General features: G+C 39.8%; 2 protein-coding genes and 1 long non-coding RNA gene across 3 annotated transcripts; 2 read left to right on the top strand and 1 right to left on the bottom strand.

The window, feature by feature from the left end:
• Positions 1-240: 240 nt before the first annotated feature.
• On the bottom strand, positions 241-4,146 carry LOC146374325 (uncharacterized). Its single transcript, XR_014802192.1, has 3 exons — positions 3,960-4,146; positions 2,317-2,451; positions 241-1,026 (listed from the first exon to the last, which is right to left on the bottom strand). It is a non-coding gene; the product is annotated as an uncharacterized LOC146374325 (long non-coding RNA).
• A 1,090-nt stretch (positions 4,147-5,236) lies between these two features.
• LOC146374324 (uncharacterized) lies at positions 5,237-11,526 on the top strand. Its single transcript, XM_084950626.1, has 5 exons — positions 5,237-5,547; positions 6,738-7,761; positions 8,663-9,535; positions 10,698-10,802; positions 11,271-11,526. The coding sequence occupies exons 1-2, from the start codon at positions 5,472-5,474 to the stop codon at positions 7,346-7,348; spliced, it is 687 nt and encodes a 228-aa protein (XP_084806752.1). The 5' UTR covers positions 5,237-5,471; the 3' UTR covers positions 7,349-7,761; positions 8,663-9,535; positions 10,698-10,802; positions 11,271-11,526.
• LOC146374323 (uncharacterized) lies at positions 9,202-16,317 on the top strand. The gene is made up of 8 exons (XM_084950168.1): positions 9,202-9,535; positions 10,698-10,802; positions 11,271-11,375; positions 11,511-11,649; positions 11,764-11,858; positions 13,424-13,506; positions 13,600-13,738; positions 15,126-16,317. The coding sequence occupies exons 1-8, from the start codon at positions 9,202-9,204 to the stop codon at positions 15,596-15,598; spliced, it is 1,473 nt and encodes a 490-aa protein (XP_084806294.1). The 3' UTR covers positions 15,599-16,317.
• Positions 16,318-18,483: the final 2,166 nt, after the last annotated feature.

Raw genomic sequence — 18,483 nt, 5'->3', positions numbered from 1 at the left:
TAAATATCAATAAACAAACATGTAATATAAATATCACAATAAAATCAACACTATGTACCAATACACAGATTGATAAAACATAAAAACACAAATTTCCACTGTGTGACATATACACATGTAGTCAGTTATAGCCAAACACCTTTGATTACTGAATTGCATTACATTACATTCACTTCATTAATGAAGTGAATGTAATTCACATTTGTGTGAACATTTGTCTGAGATTAACTCTTTGGGCTCTTTACCTTACAATATAACATACTTGAGTCGAAAGTTGTTGACTGTTTAAGTGGTGCCACATGAATAAAACTGAACAGATCTAAAGAAGATGTTCCTGAACTTTGGGTTTATTCGAACAGGACGGATGGATAACCACAGGACTTTTCCCCATATGATAACTACAACACAAAATAAATTAAGACAGATCACTGTCCCAAACTTAAAGATAAAAGAGCATTTACTGGACTTGTTTTGTCAGTGAGGAGCAAAGTACAATTAGAAGTGCTTGTTCTGATGAAAAGTTAAACTGTAAACAGCAGCGTAGTGAATAAGGATCTGTGTCCACGAATCCTCAGCAGTGACAACACTTAAACATCATAGTTCAAAATCCTTAATGCACACCTTTCTCTCCACGGTGTTCAAATGCTCTTAGCTGTTTAAGTAGAGGAAAAAGTCTGACATATTTCATGACCATTAAATGTTAGACAAGGCTCTGAAAACGAGGTTACGGTTACAAACAAAAACCTCTGCTTGTGCACACAGACCCTAAATCACAACAAATAAGACAATAGTAAGACAAATTACTACAAAGTCTTGTTACCACTCTTCATATACCAGTCTGACAAAGTCCTGAATGCAGCCTGCATGTTAGTACATCAAGGTCCATCTGAGCTTTAAATAAACTACACTCAGCTTTTCCTTGGATTTTCAGAGTTGCTCAGTTCATACAGGAACTGCAGCAGTCGGGGTTAACGTGTCGCTGTGTTGCTCCTCCATCTCAGCCATTGAGACTAGTCGCAATTTATTCTGAGGAAAAAAAGAGAAACAACAAGACATTTTTAAAAAGTTTGTATTTTTAGAATTTTTTTTACCTAGAACATAAACAACATAAGCAAAAAAAGGATTAGGGCCGTGCGATATGACGATATATATAAGATGATATAAAAATATCTATCGTTTCATATTATACACTATTGTTTGTTTTGTGGTGTTGCAAAATAAACTGTTTACGGCAATATTTTTTTCATGATTTTGATGGTCACTGTAGTTGCTATATTATTTCTTAAAGTTCTCTTTCTCTTATACCTACAATAACCACACTATGGACGGACAAGTGACTGTTTTTACGCGTACTTTCGTTACCAACAATGACGGTAAAACCATTGTGTGGCTCCGCCGTCCGCTTGTTTATTTTCCACATAAACCTTTCACAATAAAGCTAAAGTGTCTGTTGAGACTTTTCAAAATAAACTGAAATGATATACATTATTCTCAAACATAAAATTTCAGAATATGCATCAAACAAATTACCTCAAATAAAAACATCAAGTAACTATAAATGGCGCTTACAGTCACCACGCAGATGAAGGCACAGAGAATACCAGCATGGCCAGCAAGGATGAGGCAGAACCAGCTAGCTCCAAACAGAAGGACCAGTCGAAAGAAATCGAGGACCTTATTGTTAAACGAGGGGCTACCTCTGTAGCATGGACATGGTTTGGTTATGAAAAGTCTGACACGCCCCAGAAAACTGTACTATGCAAATTATGCCACAAACTGGTCCCACCATCACTCAAACACGACAAACCTCTTTAACCACCTACACAAGAATCACATGAAAGAGTTTCGAGAGAGTTTACGAATGAAAAGCAAAAAAGAGCCGTCAGGTGCTCAAAATAATCCTTAGACTCAAACGTTAGAACAGGCTTTTCCTTGCAGCACGCCGTGTAATAAATACTCAGAAAGAAAATGGCGGCCGTTTAAACTCATGTCTAAAAATGTATAGTTTCATGCCTTGGTCAAAACACTCGACTCCAGGTACACGACGCCCAACTGAAAACATTTCACATAAGTCGAGTTGCCCGAGAATCACAGAATTTACAGAAAATGCACTATTTTGTGATATATATCGTTATCAGGAGAGATATGTCTTATATTGGGATGTGAGATTTTGGTCATATCACACAGCCCTACAAAGGATTATAATTCACATAGAGTTGCATACACATAGCAGCATTCTGTTGCAACAAAAGCAGTTTATAATTAAAGTAACATACATACCCTGAAAAACTAAATCAACCACAACATTAAACTCACCTTGTTTCTGTAGAGAAGGTGATCAGGGTTTTTCTTCATTTCCTGAGACCAGCTGCTCTGGATCATCACCAACTTGTATCTTCATCTTTTTTTTCACTCGGGGAAGTCTGTCCTTTTCTTGGCCATTGCTCTGCACTGGAAAACCAAAGTGTGTGATCAAAGGTGAAATAAGGGATATTTTTCCATTGCAGGACTTAGAGTGCTTCAAGTAGTGATAGCTGTTGATCCATTTCTCAAATAATCTGTAAGGATCTGGATTTTTAAGAAAGATACAAATATCTCTGCTTATATTTGGCTAAAAGCTTGATATAGATAAGGGATATAAAGCCCCTGCACACCAGCACTGCGCTTATATTATAGTTCAATCAAGAAATAGTTATTATTGATTTATTATTGAATTTTTTTTAGTAATCATTATTAGTATTTAATCACATTAGCACAGTGGGGTGACAAAAATATTCCACATACTAGAAATGCTGCTCAGCATTTCATAAATTACATTTTCAACAAATGTTGGAGCAAAAACACAGTTACAGGGAAAATGTGTCTGTCTGCAAATATTAACTAAACATTTCTATGTGCTACAAAATAGACATAATTGTAAATGTGCTGAGGTGAAACTATACTTTCAATAATATTACCACTACAGTCTGTTAACCACCGAAATAATCTATGCTGGTCAGCTAGCTAAAAGTATTTACTTTAGCAGCCCAAATCAGAGGCTAACATTAGCATTTGCTAGCATCAGCCAGGAAGGTCTGAGGCTTAAACTAGGGTTAGTGTAACTTTGCCTGAAACCCTTTAAAGTGTACAGTAGAGCCAACTGTAAAACACAGGTATTGATACAGTACTTATTAGAGTCCTAGAATAATTTCTAGGACCATGAAGTTCTCACTTTCCCCAGTTATCCACATCGCTGACTTTCGCTAATTAGCTAGTTAGCAGTCACAGCTGTGTAATACCCAGAGAGACACAGACAGCTAACTATAATATTTATGAAAACTGGTTCAGCCACTGAAGGGAAAAACTGGTGGTATCACAGTAAAGATTATTTTAACATTAACTAAAATGGAAAGCTTAAGTCATGTTAAACCTAAATAACAATTATTTAAAAAAATGAGTCAGCAAAATATTCCTGACTTGTCCGGAGACAGCCGAAACCAGTTAACAAATAAATTAATAATAATAATAATAATAATGGATTGCATTTATATAGCGCTTTTCGGGACCCCTCAAAGCGCTTTACAATACCACTATTCATTCACTCTCACATTCATACACTGGTGAAGGCAAGCTACAGTTGTAGCCACAGCTGCCCTGGGGCAGACTGACAGAAGCGAGGCTGCCATATTGCGCCATCGGCCCCTCTGGCCATCACCAGTAGGTGAAGTGTCTTGCCCAAGGACACAACGACCGAGACTGTCCGAGCCGGGGCTCGAACCGGCAACCTTCCGATTACAAGACGAACACCCAACTCTTGAGCCAGGATTGCAAAAGAATTGCGATTGTGGCATTAATTAACAATTTAGAAAGAATTAACAATTCTTTAAGAATTAAGAATTAACAATTCTTTCTAAATAAAAACGCGGAGTCTTTTGAAAAACATTATTTTAATAAAAGAAAACATGAGTTTTAATACTTACCACAGAAATTTGAAGGCAGTTTCTCCAACTTCAGAGTCCAAAATCCAGATGAAGCCTGAAAGAAGCCTACTGGCTGCTCTTGCGCTTACTTTTCCCTCCTTTTCAGGTTCTTTTTCCCACAATGCATTGCAGTAGTTGAGAAATACAGAAAAATACCTGTAAATGACTAATACGGAAAATTCCTTCACGTTTATACAGTAGATTGTACTGTATTTTTACTGAATTTTTTTTTTTTACACTGTGTGTGGTGAGGCAGTTAGATAATATAATTGTTCGAAAGTAAGACAAGAAAGAATGTTCAATGTTAAAGAAAAAAAAAGACATTCAAACTTTAGTCTTAAAAATTTTAATCCAAGGAAAAGGGGGATGTCATGTACTGATATATGGCTGTCTTAATGTGATGACTTTTAAACTGGATGTGGTGGTCCGAAGGAGGCCCCGTTACATGGTAGTTGTCAGATCGACAGCATTCAATAAAGCAAGAGAAAGACCGTGCTTTATGTCCTGAATTAATTCAGCGTGCTCTGCCTAATTCAGTAATAAGGTGGGCACACAACAGTTACTACTACTTTTACATGCATTACCATGTGGACCTACGATCAACACTGAAGTTCCTTCAACGGTAAAATTTCTTTTATTATGGATTTATTTTTGTGCTTACGGAGATAAATTTCCAATAAAAATGTTATGAATGCAGCAGCTTATTGAGCTTAAATACTAACCTTCATAGGCTATTGTAAAAGCTCAAGGGATCGCTATTTATTCAAGTTTCAAATTCGCGTTTGTAAAATAGTTTAAAGTCAGAGTCCTCAAAAATTGCGGATAAATCACTGTACACAAGAGTTTGTAACAAATTTCAGGTGAATTTCACTCTGTACAACTACAACGGGGAAAAGGGGAAACCTTTTTATCAAAGGCACAGTTAAATAAAGTGACATATTTCACAGTACAACGACTTTATTATACACGTTTCGTTTGTTTATATATTCATTTTTTATTCATTCATTTGAATATTTTTATTTATTTTTCCCGAATAAATGTGATTTCTTTTCTTTAAATATTTTTTTAAACGGAGGGACTAACTCAGTTCATTTTAACAAAGGAAATAAGCAGACTTAATTAACGTGATGAATTTTCTTTATGGCTTTCAGTTACTCGTTGTTTATAAGGAGGCTAATTAATGATCAAAAAACACGTTACATATTACAATAATTCAATAATTAAAATACTTATGATTAGAAACTGCGAAACTAAATGAGAATTATTATTTTTAAAAATCTGATAATTATAGGAAACTTATTCTGAATCACTCCGCGTCGCCTGCGTGACCCTGGGAGTCAAGGTGACGAGGATGACGTGTAGCGCGGCAGGTATAAAAGCAGAAGCCAACGTTCGAATTTGGTTTTCACATGAGAGTGCGAGCAGGAGGTCTGTTTAATAGCGCTGTGAAAACCTGTTTGTTTCCAAAGTTTTAAAGCTAGTGTTTGAAACGAGGATTCAAACAACCCAAAAATGAGCTCCGGTGGAGTACGGCGTGAGCGGTACCTGCTCTCCATTGGTGTCACCCGTATTCTCGATGAGCGCTATGGTAAAGCTTAGTAAGCTAATAAGTATAATAGAATATTTAAGCAAACAAATACACCTTAGACTGGCCTTTTATTACTTTAAAGTGAGGAAGATTTCATGAGTGTGAGCATTTCAGGTGAAATATGTCAAACTTTAGAAACTGCAATTTTGGGCAATTTTGGTTTGAAAAATGCTAAAAAAACAAAAACAAACACTCAATTTAATGCACGCGCCATGGAAACGACGTCAGTCATTAGAACCTGCGGGAGGCTGACGTCTGACGTCAGTGCGGTCATCCTGGAGTCCTGTTTTTGTATGTGGAGGGTTTGAGTTTACATGTTTTAGCAACTGGCCCTGAATTAGACGATAAAGTTAATAAATTACGAATCTGTATAGAAGCATGATGGAGCTGTGAGAGTTCACAGAGGCAGTCGTTGCGTTTATAAAGCTGGGAAATTTTGAGGGAGGTTAGGGAGTCCTCGGAGATGTGGCCAAAATTTGATCTTGCACGCATTATGTGCAAAATCAGTTATAGCTACTGATGCTGAATTAAGTATATCATATTTATGTGAGTGCATTGTGTATTGCCGTGTCTGTACAGGTGTCCAGATGTATGTTATGTGCTCGGTGAGAAATCGAAACTGTGTGCATGCAATAAGCAAGTTGGAGGTTTCTCACCTGACTTTAGCTGTTTTATTTTCAACAGACTGATGCTTAAATAAAATAAGAATAAGTGCTGAACATGAATTCATTATTAAACATCACTGAAACTCTATGCAGCCTTACTGACAATGTGTCCATAATTCACAAATATTATGGATGACATTCATTTATCATGAAATGTTAAAGTAGTAGTAAAGTTATTCTTTACTATGAGTTGTACATTTTTAATTTACATGCAGCTAAAATGTGAATTTGCAAATGAATTCTATCATCAGGACATTTTTACTGTCTGAACATGCTAACAAGCAGAGTTTGGTGCTGTGATCGTTGGTTTAAAACATGAAATTTAGTCATGTACAGTGCAAAACCATTTTTCTCACCTTCTACCAATCTTAAGGCTTTCATAAAGAGTGAGTTCTGCTGCGGGCCTCTCATTGCCTGTGTGTAGAAATAGCATATGATGATATAAAGCCATGTTTTGACATTTAAATCCGTAATTTGTCTGATTATGTCACGATTAACACAGATGATCTTTTTGTTTTCTCGTAGCTGAGCTGGTGAGTCCTGTCAGCGTACGCCAGATGTTCATCACTAACCTGAGGAACCGTCCTTTGAGCCCCAGCCATGTGGACTCTATGAAAAATCTGGTCCTCTCGTTAAACCATAACCTGGTTACGGGGACGAAGGCGTTTCCTTATATTGCCTTCAGGGGATTCTTTAACAAACTGCTGCTGACGACACCTTTCACCCATGTGCCAGAGAGTCAGTTGGAGAACACCACTCCATCTCCTCCTACCAACTCACCAGCTGGTTTAATTGTGCCGCCTGCAGGGTCCCACCTCCATTCACGGTTCCTCACACCTCTGCTTCCAGAGAAGGCAGATCTTTCTGTCCTGAAGGCAGATCAGAGGAACTGCGTCTGCACCCTGGATGTCGACGGCGACACCATCACCAGAGTCATTTCCACTGTGTATTGCACAGAGGAAAGGGAAATGAGAAATCGATGGAGAGTTACGGACTGCACCTCTGACGGCAGAGTAATCATGTCGGTGCTCTGCCAGTTTCTGAAGAGGTTTACACAGGGTGCAAAGAGGAAGCCTGCAGAGGAGGAGAGCAGCAGCAGGAGCCCCACTCCACCAAGGAAACGTCTCCGGCTGTGATCAGTAATGAAGCCTTTCCTGGACATATGGCATATGGATGTTACATATGGATGTTTCCTCGTGCTTTGGAGCAAACTTTCTAACTCCTCATGTCTGCGCTGTGTCTGGAAAGGCTGGAAACACCTCTCCATCTTACACAGAGACCATCATGATGCGGCTAGTCTGAGGAGTTATTTCTGTACATATGTATATAGTTTTTTTTATTATTGAGATACACAGGTCAGCGTTTTCAGTGCGTCTTGCACTTTTCTTTATTTCTTGGTGCTGGCCTGTGTGTTTGATATGACTGCAAGGAATACAAGACTGACTTTATTATATAATCTGCGTAAAATGAACCAATAATCCATGAAGACAGTGCAAAGTGTAAATTATCGTCTGCTGCATCTCAGACTTTGGCGAGAATGAACAATGTGGTAAGTAAGAAGTAATGTTCTGTCTCTAAAATGATGTCCCAAAATATTAGAAAACATCTAGTCCAGCCTAGAAGTAATAAATGCATGAAGTAGTTTTTCAGCGTCACTCTGAGACAGGATATTTCTTATTTCAGAGATATTACGCAAAGATTAGAATTGGAAGAAATCAGTTCTAGATATTTGTTTAATATGTGCATTGAAGGACATATCCTGGTCAATAATGACTCCAGGGTTCCTCACAGTGTTACTGGAGGCCAAGGTAATGCCATCCAGAGTAAGAATCTGGTTAGATACCATATTTCTAAGATTCTCAGGGCCGAGTACAATAACCTCAGTTTGATCTGAATTTAGAAGCAGAAAATTAGCGGCCATCCAGGTCTTTATGTCTTTAAGACATTCCTGCAGTTTAACTAATTGGTGTGTGTTACCTGGCTTCATGGATAAATAAAGTTGGGTGTCCTCTGCATAGCAGTGAAAATGTATACTATGCCTTCTGATGATACTGCATTTAAATTGTAAACAGAATTGGTCCTAGCACATCCATAAACCTTAGATAAATATGATACAAACCACTGCAGAAATCAATACCTACAGGATGCTCTAATTGCTTTAATAAAATATTACGGTCAAAAGTATTGAACGTTGCACTGAGGCCATTAGAAGATGATGTGTAACCTTCACTAAAGCTGTTTCTGTGCTGTGATGAGATCTGAAATCTGACTGAAACTGTTCAAATAAGCCATTCCTCTGAAAATTATCTGTTAGCTTTTTAAAAATTATTTTTTCAAGAATTTTTGAGATAAAAGGAAGGTTGGCAATTCGCCTCTAACTAGGTAGGACAGCAGGGTCAAGAGATGGCTTTTTAAATCAGTGTTTGGTTTTTTTGTGTGACTATGTACAGAACAGAAGTCTGAACAGACCAACGACCTGCCAGAGAAATCCTCCTCCAAGCGCTCCGCTTCTCCATCCGTGGAGCTGCAGCTCAACGCTGGCCGGCTGCAGCTTGACGGTCTTCCTCCGGGGGCCGGAGCTGCAGGCCCTGGTCTACGAGTGGCCCAGGTACGACTATTGGACCGCAGAACCAGCAGCAGACCAAGCAGCCGACCTGGGACTCCAAATTCCAACACTTCATCCACCCCAACCCCCTCAGAGGAGCAGAACGATGGAGAGGAGGAGGCAGCAGAGCCTGAGGATGAAGTTCAGGGTGCAGAGCTCGAGAGTTCTACAGTTTCTGCTCCGACCCTGCGACTCCTCAAGAGACTCTTTCAGCTCCTAATAGCGGCTGCTATGGAGAGAAACCCCACTCAGTTTCAGCTGGATTCAGGATGTCATCGCTCTCCAGTGCAGTATCATGCGACACCTATCCATCAAACAGAAGGCCTCATCAACAGAGTGGCACTTTGAGAAGCAAATACACAATCAAGTGGAACATCAGAGGACATGAAAAAGGCTGAGCTACAGAACAGACTGAAGCCTGGGAAAACGCCATCAGCTTCTGCCTCTGGACTGGTGAACCACATAGGAACAGAAACGGTTAAGAAGGAACCCGAGAGCACTGTAAATGCATGTGCTCAACAGAACTGCCCCACTGCCCCCACGATATGGCCCCACAGTGGCCAACAGAACCACAGGAGCCAGACAGAGCCCCAGGAGGAGTGTGTGAGCACCGATGAAAAGCCCTCCTTCTCAATCACCAGCAGTTCCTTCACAGATGCACCATCTAGAGGCAGCCAGGAGCACGACACAGTAAAGTTTGGATCAGCACCTACTCCAGGTACACATCATCAGAAATGTCAAAGCTGCAGTCTAAATGTATCACTTTATACAGCTAATAGTAATAATAATGATACTAATAGTAATAATATACTCAAGTAATCATTACGTTACTCTCTCCTCATTATACATGTAACGGGGGCCATGGTGTGCATGAGAGAACATTTAATTTGAGGCTATAGCAACATTATTTTACATATTTAAATTAATATAAATACATTTTTAACTTTAAGAAATTGTGTTAATAGTCATGCTGTTAGGCTGAATTATTATTAGTATTAACATCTCCACTTTCATAACGTCTGTTTTGCATTAAAGCACAGAGAAGGCCTCAGAACTGAGAATGGTTATATGCTCACCTTTCTTCACTGCAGGCACTACATGCTTGTTTGAAGGCTTACACACATTCACTCGCACACTTTAACACACATGCATTCACACACGTGCACACTGACCAACTCTGCTTCATCCAGGAGATGCAATACTGTCAGAACTCTTTTTTTCCCCTTATAATGTAAGAAACAGCTCCAAGCAGATGGGAAGAAGGCCTTTTTATTTCATGCCTCAGTCTAGGATGGATGGGATGCATAGCTTATTTTATTTGGCAGATCACTTAAAATTGTGATGCTGTTATTTCTACTTTTAATAATTTATCAGTTTTTTGTCTTTAGGAAAATGTTTCTTCAAGAAAGTGGAAATGTGATTGTGATATGGGATGTAAATACAGTGAAAGACTTGAGCTCTTTTGGCAGATACTGTGTATTGTTAAACTATCAAAACAAGCATTTTCTAAAGTGGAAACAAATGAAAAGTTCATTTTAAAAGACCTGAGTTTTCTCTCTTTTGAATGTTTACTGTTGCTATTAATTGAATACTCACTGCTGACATAATCGATGGTGCTAACAGTTTTCTTGCATATTTTGTATCGTGCAGCCCCATTTACCAAAAGGATACATGGCCATTTAAGAGCACATTTTATTTTCAGTTACTGAGTTATGAAGAAAAAAAAGTTATTCAGATACAACTTGCTTTGCCTTCTATCTCAGTAATAGTTCCTGTGCACTTTTTTCCTTTATAGTAAAATATCAAAAACTGTCTTTTTTCTGGTCCTTCTTTTATCTCATCTCATCAATTTGTCTCTTTTTTCCTCTCCTGTCCCTCAGACATAAAGGCTGCTCCTGCACTGACGGACTCACTGCTGCCCAACACACTGTCCTCCATCACCAACCTGTCCAGCTGCATGAAGGATGGAAAAGAGGAGGATGGGGGTGAGTTTGTCACTCTGCGGCCACATGTGACAGTTTAAGAGCCTTCGTATTGCTGTGTTCTGCTATGAAGCACACGAAGATGTAATTAGCTTCTAGCGGCATTAACTGGGAAAAAAGTGGACATTGGTGTGGTCAGAAATGACTTCTGATAACAGTGCTTCTGTCAGTTTGCTGTAACTCTTCATGCAGTAGACACACCAGTAAGATGTGCTGTTGATTTTTATTGGGATCCTTGACTCCCAAAAACCCAAACACACTCATGATAGTTAAAGGAGATGAAATAATGTTGCAACAAGTTCTCGTGACTCTTTGAAGTGTGTTAAATGAAGTCATTTTGTAGAATTTTTGCAAGTGTATCACTTTGTGCATCAACCAGTTGGAGTGACTTTTTAGACACTGAAACACTTACACAGCTGGGCCGTCATATTCAATGTCAGTTTGTCTCTTTTTTCCTCTCCTGTCCCTCAGACATAAAGGCTGCTCCTGCACTGACGGACTCACTGCTGCCCAACACACTGTCCTCCATCACCAACCTGTCCAGCTGCATGAAGGATGGAAAAGAGGAGGATGGGGGTGAGTTTGTCACTCTGTGGCCACATGTGACAGTTTAAGAGCCTTCGTATTGCTGTGTTCTGCTATGAAGCACACGAAGATGTAATTAGCTTCTAGCGGTTGTGTGTGTTTGTGTTTTTGTGCACATCGATCGAGCTGGACAAACTGGATGCAGAGATGATCAAGCTCTTGGCCCATCAGAGGATCCAGCAGCTCTTTGCTCCCAAAGTGCCCAGTACTCAACCTCCCCCCACCACCAGCACTACCCCAAAAACCTCAGCACCCCACCCAAACAGTAAGACACCTTTGCACTACAGTTTAGTCTGTTTACTTGTCAAGAAGTCAGTTTTTCTGCTGTTTGATTGCTGTTTTGTTCTAATTATTAAAACCTACACTCTCCTCCTTCCAGGTCAGAAAAGGTGCAAGCCAGAGCGGTCTTTTACCCTCTGACAGGAAGAGGAGCAGCTGTCAGCATGTGCTATAGGACGTTACACATAGGATCAGGTAGGACATTCAGTCGCTGTGACTTTGACCCTGCTGCATTCTGTGCCCTGGCTCTGAGCCACTCTTAGGTTTCACCTTTGATGGGGAAAGGTTCACGTAGGAGAACAGTATTAAAGCTGGTCTCACGTAGTTTTTTGAAATCATACCAGTTCACCAAACTGCAGTTAATCATGTTTGATTTAGGTTATATTCTTGCCTTGTGACTAAAGTTTAGTAAGACCGAAGTAGAACATAGGTAGGGCCCCATCATACCTGCTGTGTGGTGCCTGGCAAATGTCACCGTACAGCAAAGTTGATGTTACATGTTGTAAGCTGTCATCTCTGCTGGTCATGCACTTCTCCATTTTTATAATCTGGTGTGTTGTTGCACTGCTGCTGCAGCTGGGTTAAAGTCTGTTTTTAATGGCATCCTAACATCATATCAGTACAGAAGTTTAGAGATTCACAGGTTTCACAGAGGGAGATGTTGAAACTTGGCAGAAACTTTAAAATTCCTTGGCTTCTAACTTTGACTTCTTCTCCTTCTATACCAGCGCTGATTTGGAGGACGGGCAACACCTATTGTTCAGAAGAATACTGCAGCACGTACATGCACCGTAACAGCTAGCATGAATGGATATAGCTGTGTGATGGTATTACTGGTGACACGCAAAGCTGCCAACACAGCAGGTGTACCAGGGCCCCTGGTTTGGTGTCTTGGCTCTGAGCTAATCACTCTTACAGATATAAAAATGGGAAGTGAAGCAGAAGCAGTGTGTGGAAAAACTAACAACACCCCATCATTCATCAGCTTGCAGAACCACCAGACAGATTTGCTGATGTGCTTGGAGTCATTGCACTGCCTGATCCTTGGTGACTTTTTTTGGACTTTAGCTCCTGGGAATATTTTGCAGCTGTCTTGCATGTTTTCCACTTGAATAGTGAATAATCTTTCTCATGGTAGAAGTATGAGCGTGTTTGGGACTGGCTTCATGCAACTTCAGATACTGACATGCAGCACTCATTTATTCTTTAAGACATCTTTCCTCTTTGGCATTATGTTGACACACACCAGAATGCTTCTGAGTTTATAGAGGTGGTCACTCATGCTGATAATCAGTTAATCAGTTGTGTTTGATTAGCAGTATGTACCTGCTACTTGTCATCTTTATTTCTATGGAAGCAACAATGGTTTGCTTAGTGTTTCATACACTTTTAACCATGACTGTACTTCTGCACGACAGGCAGCAGTACACGACAGAGTATAATATAATAATATACGGAGCCTGTACTAGCTCCCAATCTCTGCATCATTAGTCAGGTTGAGTGATAGTTGATACCGTCATCTTTAAATCGGAGTATTTTAAGCAAGTTGTCTGTGAAAGTAAGTTCTTAGACCTGTGAGGGTCACAACAGGACCATGTGGAATAGAAACTACTGAACAAAAACACAATATGTCACATTGGAGTGCAGGTCATTAAAATACATTTTGACACGTCAATATTGCAGAAAAAAAATCCATGTTGCAAATCTGTATTCTTTGTGTTGTGGGAAAGGGTGTTTAAGTCTTTAACTGTTTCTCTAAGGTGCTGACATGGATGTGTGCCTTACAAACTACGGTCACTGCAACTACGTATCGGGGAAACATGCCTGTATTTTCTATGATGAGGTGAGGCCGTTAAACTACATCACTCTGCAGAGCACTCCTGTGGTTGTTAGTGACCAAGATGTAAATTGTGTGTGTGTGTTTGTCGTCCTTCAGAATACCAAGCATTATGAGCTTCTGAACTATAGCGAGCATGGCACCACAGTGGATAATGTCCTGTACTCATGCGATTTCTCTGAGAAGACCTCACCATGTCCACCTGGTGGCCTGGTAGCCAAAGTCCAAGGAATCATTCGTAAGTACATCTCCTTCATCTGTTTGGATTGGCTTGAAGGAACCCAGGTCTGTGTGCCCAGTTTAACTTGGACTGCTGATGAGGTCGTCGCTCATAGATTTTGTATGAACCTTTTATGAATATCCATCCATCTTCTTCCACTTAGCCACTCATCTGTATGTGTTCTGGATAAAATAGTTAAAATTTTATTTGTGAAGAAATCATAACATCATTGCTTCTGTAAATTAAAGGAATACTTTAATTTATACTCTAATACTGAAAAGAATCATTTTTAGTTTGGCTAGAATTTCAGGAAGTGTAGCCCCCCATGTGCTTAATGTCAGTGTCCTGTTTGTTACACTGACACTGCTCCTGCAGTATTGGTCAGCTTTTAGTGTTCTTCATCCAAATTGTGGTCAAGGTCACATTTGTCATTCTTAATGGGTACATGTAATTAGTTTATGCAGTGCAGTGAACCAATGACAAGAAAACTTATCACCTTCTTGCTGTAATTCATACCTTACAGTAGCCTATGAGATGTGCTGAGCTATGCGTGCTTATTTTTAAGTGAATAATATTAGCTTAATATAAAACTAAAATAAATAAGTGAACATCATCATTAGCTGTCTTCAGTCAGCCCATGTTCTTGGACTGCAGCTGCTGGCTCTTGTTCTGCTCTGAGTCCCAGTGAGCTCATTGTATTCTCATTGTTGGAGAACTGCACACGAACCAGTTCTCCGTCTGTTGTAGGTTCTGGTTAGAGTGCCAGCTTGAAGTGCAGGGAACAAAACAAACCATGAGTTTGGTGTTGGAGTTCATCTCCATCCATAATGGCGATCTAGCCAGCGAGCCTGCTGGTAGAGAAAACACCAAATGGGAAAGAACGGGTTGTCTTATTATTATCAGTTGCAATTTCAAAGTAAAAGTAAGGATGTAGTAAACGTATAGTACAGTGGTAAACTTGGTGCATGTGGCATTGTAGCAATGAGAAAGGTAAATAAATAAAGTGCTAAAATGAGCAGTCAGATATACTTGTTCTGTGGCAGACCACGTTATGTAAAATCTGAATGTTGCTGGTATCACATAAAGCTTCCAGTCTTAATCTGTTATTAAAGATCATTTGGACAGATGTTTAATTAGTAAAGAGCTGCAGTGTGAAACAGCATTAAATCAAATTTCTCTGAAACTGTTTATAGATGATGAGTGTAAAACATGTTTGCCAGAGTTCAGCTTTCCACATGATTTTAGTCTCATTTTCAAAACAAAGTGTTCATTTTTTATTTTGTGGATAAAATGTAATCAGTGAAATCTTTTCATGGTTGCATCGTCTCCACATTAATGGAGTTTACTGTGACACTAGTCTGTACAGACGTCTTTCTCAGACCTGCTGCATTTCTTCTTTGCGTAGGTCGCAGTAAGAAACGGGAAGAGGACGAGGGAGCCAACTCCATGGTGGGGTTGCTGCCAGTAGGAGGAGTGATGAGTAGCCAATGTCAGGGTGGTGCTGAGCCGTCTTGTAGCTGCAAAGCGAGTAGCTCCAGTCTAATTGGAGGCAGCGGGGCGGGCTGGGAGGGCACGGCCCTGCTCCACCATGGCAGCTACATCAAACTGGGCTGCCTCCAATTTGTCTTTAGCATCACTGAGTTTGCCAGTAAGCAGCCCAAAGAGGAGCAGGCCACTACACCTGCTGCCAGTTGCACAAGCACCAACACCAGCAGCAGCAGTGTCATCAGCACCACCCTCACCACCACCTCTAACACCTCCACACCACCACCACCCAGCACTGCCACAACAAGCGGCTTTTCCAACCAGGATGAGGCTGACTCTGAGACTGTACCTCCCCACCAAGTGCCCGTACTGCGTTCTAACTCTGTTCCATAATCCGCACAGGAAGCCCCGCCCTCCCTCTTATGTTGCACCTTCTGTGTCACGATGAAGGGAAAGCTGCACAGCTGGTTGGTCAACAGGGAAAAGTTCTTTTTTGTTTGTTTGTTTTAATGGTTTATATCTTTGCATGAACTTGAAGTATTATTGACAATCTCTGTTTTTCTTTTTTCTTTTAAATGACTGACGTAACCGTTAGGACCGTTAGGACTTTGAGCAAACATTACTTCCTTGCGCTCAATCTTTGTTTTTGCCAGTATATTAGTTATGTATGGTGTAACCTTTTTGTCAGTCAGCCCATTTAGCACAAACATTTTTTGTTTTTTTCCTTTGTAGTATTCAATTCCATACATTCTAATTTCTTTTGCTGCTTTTGCACCACAGGTAGCTATATATGTATGAAAACATACATGCTTATACACTATAACATGTATATATAATGTAAATACATTTTAATTCAGTGCCTCTCGATTGGAGAAACATTGGATTTCATGTAGATTTGCCATTTTTTGGTTTTTAACTGTACAGCTCATTGAATTTGTGATACTGTGTCGAGTACCAGACGTTTTGTGATAAAACTTGTTCTTAGTCTGTACTTTCCGCTGTAGTCCATCTGTAAATACCGTATAGTTTTAGCATTCATTTTAACATCTTGTGCTGCTGTGTATATAAGCACTCTTTGTTTGTAGCTGCTTGTCTGTTCAAAGTTGTAAATACAGAAAGATTTTCTAAGAACAAACTCAGTGTTTATGCCTGTTATTTTCAGCCTTTGAGCACTACTTTGAGCTCTAGTTTGGTTTTCACTTTCTGAGACAGCAAGTTCAGTACTGATAGGGGTGGATCTACAGGGGTGGCATTGGGTGGGCATGTGCCACCCTAAAATAATCTTTGCCACACCCTAGTTGTTTGCATATGACATGTTGTTTATTAAAATAAGCTAGCATTAACACTTTGAGCCTAGCTGCAATTAACGTTGAATATAAATTCTAAAAAATGAATATATTGCATAGCGTTACCCTCCCTCCCCTATTAAAAAATGGTTCAGCCCTGCTTTATTTCTTGTTGTCGGTAGCAACCAATGCCTATGATTGGGCAGAGCACATTTGGAATCAAGAGTTTATCAATGAGGTCGACGCGGACCTGGTCATCATACTGTTCATTCAGAATGCTGGTGGGCTCGGCTTGTTTCAGGACAACAAAAAAAGAAGTAAAAATGGACAAAGTGATGACGTGCTCCATGAAAAGCAGACCGTGGGTTGGAACAGAAATAATCAGAGATGTGTTTTGTTATAATTTCTGTACCTCATGGTTGTTTAATTCAAAACTACAGGAAGCAGCAACAGATGCAAATACAGTTATTAAGGTGTCACACATTAGGGCTTTCACAAAGTTGGTGCATTAACTGTTTAGAAATGACAGCCATTTTCAGAGTCTCGAAAATAACTGGACACCCTGATATGATTTTAAATAAAATGATCATTTTTACATCTTTGATGAAAATCTTTGGCAGTCGGTGACTGACTGAGGTGTAGATGCTCGGTCGGACCTTTACTGCAGCAACTGTCCGTTTGTTTGTTGGTCTCTGCCTTCAGTTTTGTCTTTGGTACAGTTATGCGCAAAGTAATAGCAGTGTGTTTAAAACAACAGAGGAAAAGTTCCATGTTCTTAATAGCATTTATTTCCATATATACAAAGGCACTGGGAGCCGTGCATATTCAATCCCAAATGGAAACATGAACAATTTTTTCATATTTTTTTCTTTACTGAAAATGAAGAAAAAGAATATTAGGGTGTTCACAAAATCAGCAGTATCTGCATTTTCATTTACAAACGGGAATATTTACAGTATAAACTGAAAATGAAATGTGGATTTTGCTTTTCTTTTAACCTGTTAAACCCCAAAGGGTTTTCTGAGCTTCCTGCTCGAAAATGAAATGCCCAAAATTAATTCAGTATTTCTCTGCAATTACAAACTCTGTGTATACAATCTTGGTATACACAGATTTTCAAAAATAAAGCTAATGTGACACACTAATGTGTGATCCCATCAGAAGTAGTACTTGTTAAAAAAAAAGAGAGAGATTTGTCACCGAAGTGAACTATGTGTAAGAGGTAGTTGCACCCCCGGCCTCCGGGTGGCGCATTGCTCAGTGAGACAGCATAGCGAGGTCATAGGTCCTCCTCTCCAATATGGCAGAAGCGAGGCAAAGAGAAACTTCACCAGTGTAGGGCCGGTTGCTGCGGAGGGACCAGCTGTGACCGGGACAACATCTGAGTCCCACCTTGACACAGAGACTGAATCATGTGACAACACAAAAGTGCACCAAGCTAAACTCAAGAGACAGAAATCCAAGAAGAGCAAAAATGAGCCACTAAAAACCGCTGTAAGCAACAGAGAGCCAATAGTAAGACTAATAGGAAAAAAAGCAACAACAAAATGCCTTCTTAATGGGTTAACTGTGACCGCTCTTGTAGATACAGGGGCTCAGGTTAGCTTGATAGACCGAGCTTGGAAAAATAAATATGTCACACAGTGGAAAATTGTGTTTTTATATTTTGTTTTGTATCAGACTGTGTGTTGGTACATAGTGTTGATTTTATTTGCATGATTTTATTGTAATAGTGATATTGCATGTTTGTTTATTGATATTCCTATTGCATGATTTTATTCCCATATTTTTAGTGTGTGTTTGGTGTTGTTGTACAGTATTCTTTTTATTCCACTGTGGATTAAGCGGACAATTGTAGGCACCTGTGAGGTGGGGGCGTTCCCCGAGGTGGCCTATCAGCCGCCAAACTGACTTAAGGGTAGGGATGGGTATCGTTTAGGTTTTATCCGATACCGGTGCCAAACCGGTACTTTTGAAACGGTGCCGGTGCTT

The sequence above is a fragment of the Perissodus microlepis genome, chromosome 14 (assembly GCF_051167445.1).
Source record: "Perissodus microlepis isolate ML-2025 ecotype Zambia chromosome 14, ASM5116744v1, whole genome shotgun sequence".
Lineage (NCBI taxonomy): Eukaryota > Metazoa > Chordata > Actinopteri > Cichliformes > Cichlidae > Perissodus > Perissodus microlepis.
The sequence above is the reverse complement of the archived record's forward strand: the minus strand, read 5'-3'. Positions and strand labels throughout refer to the sequence as shown.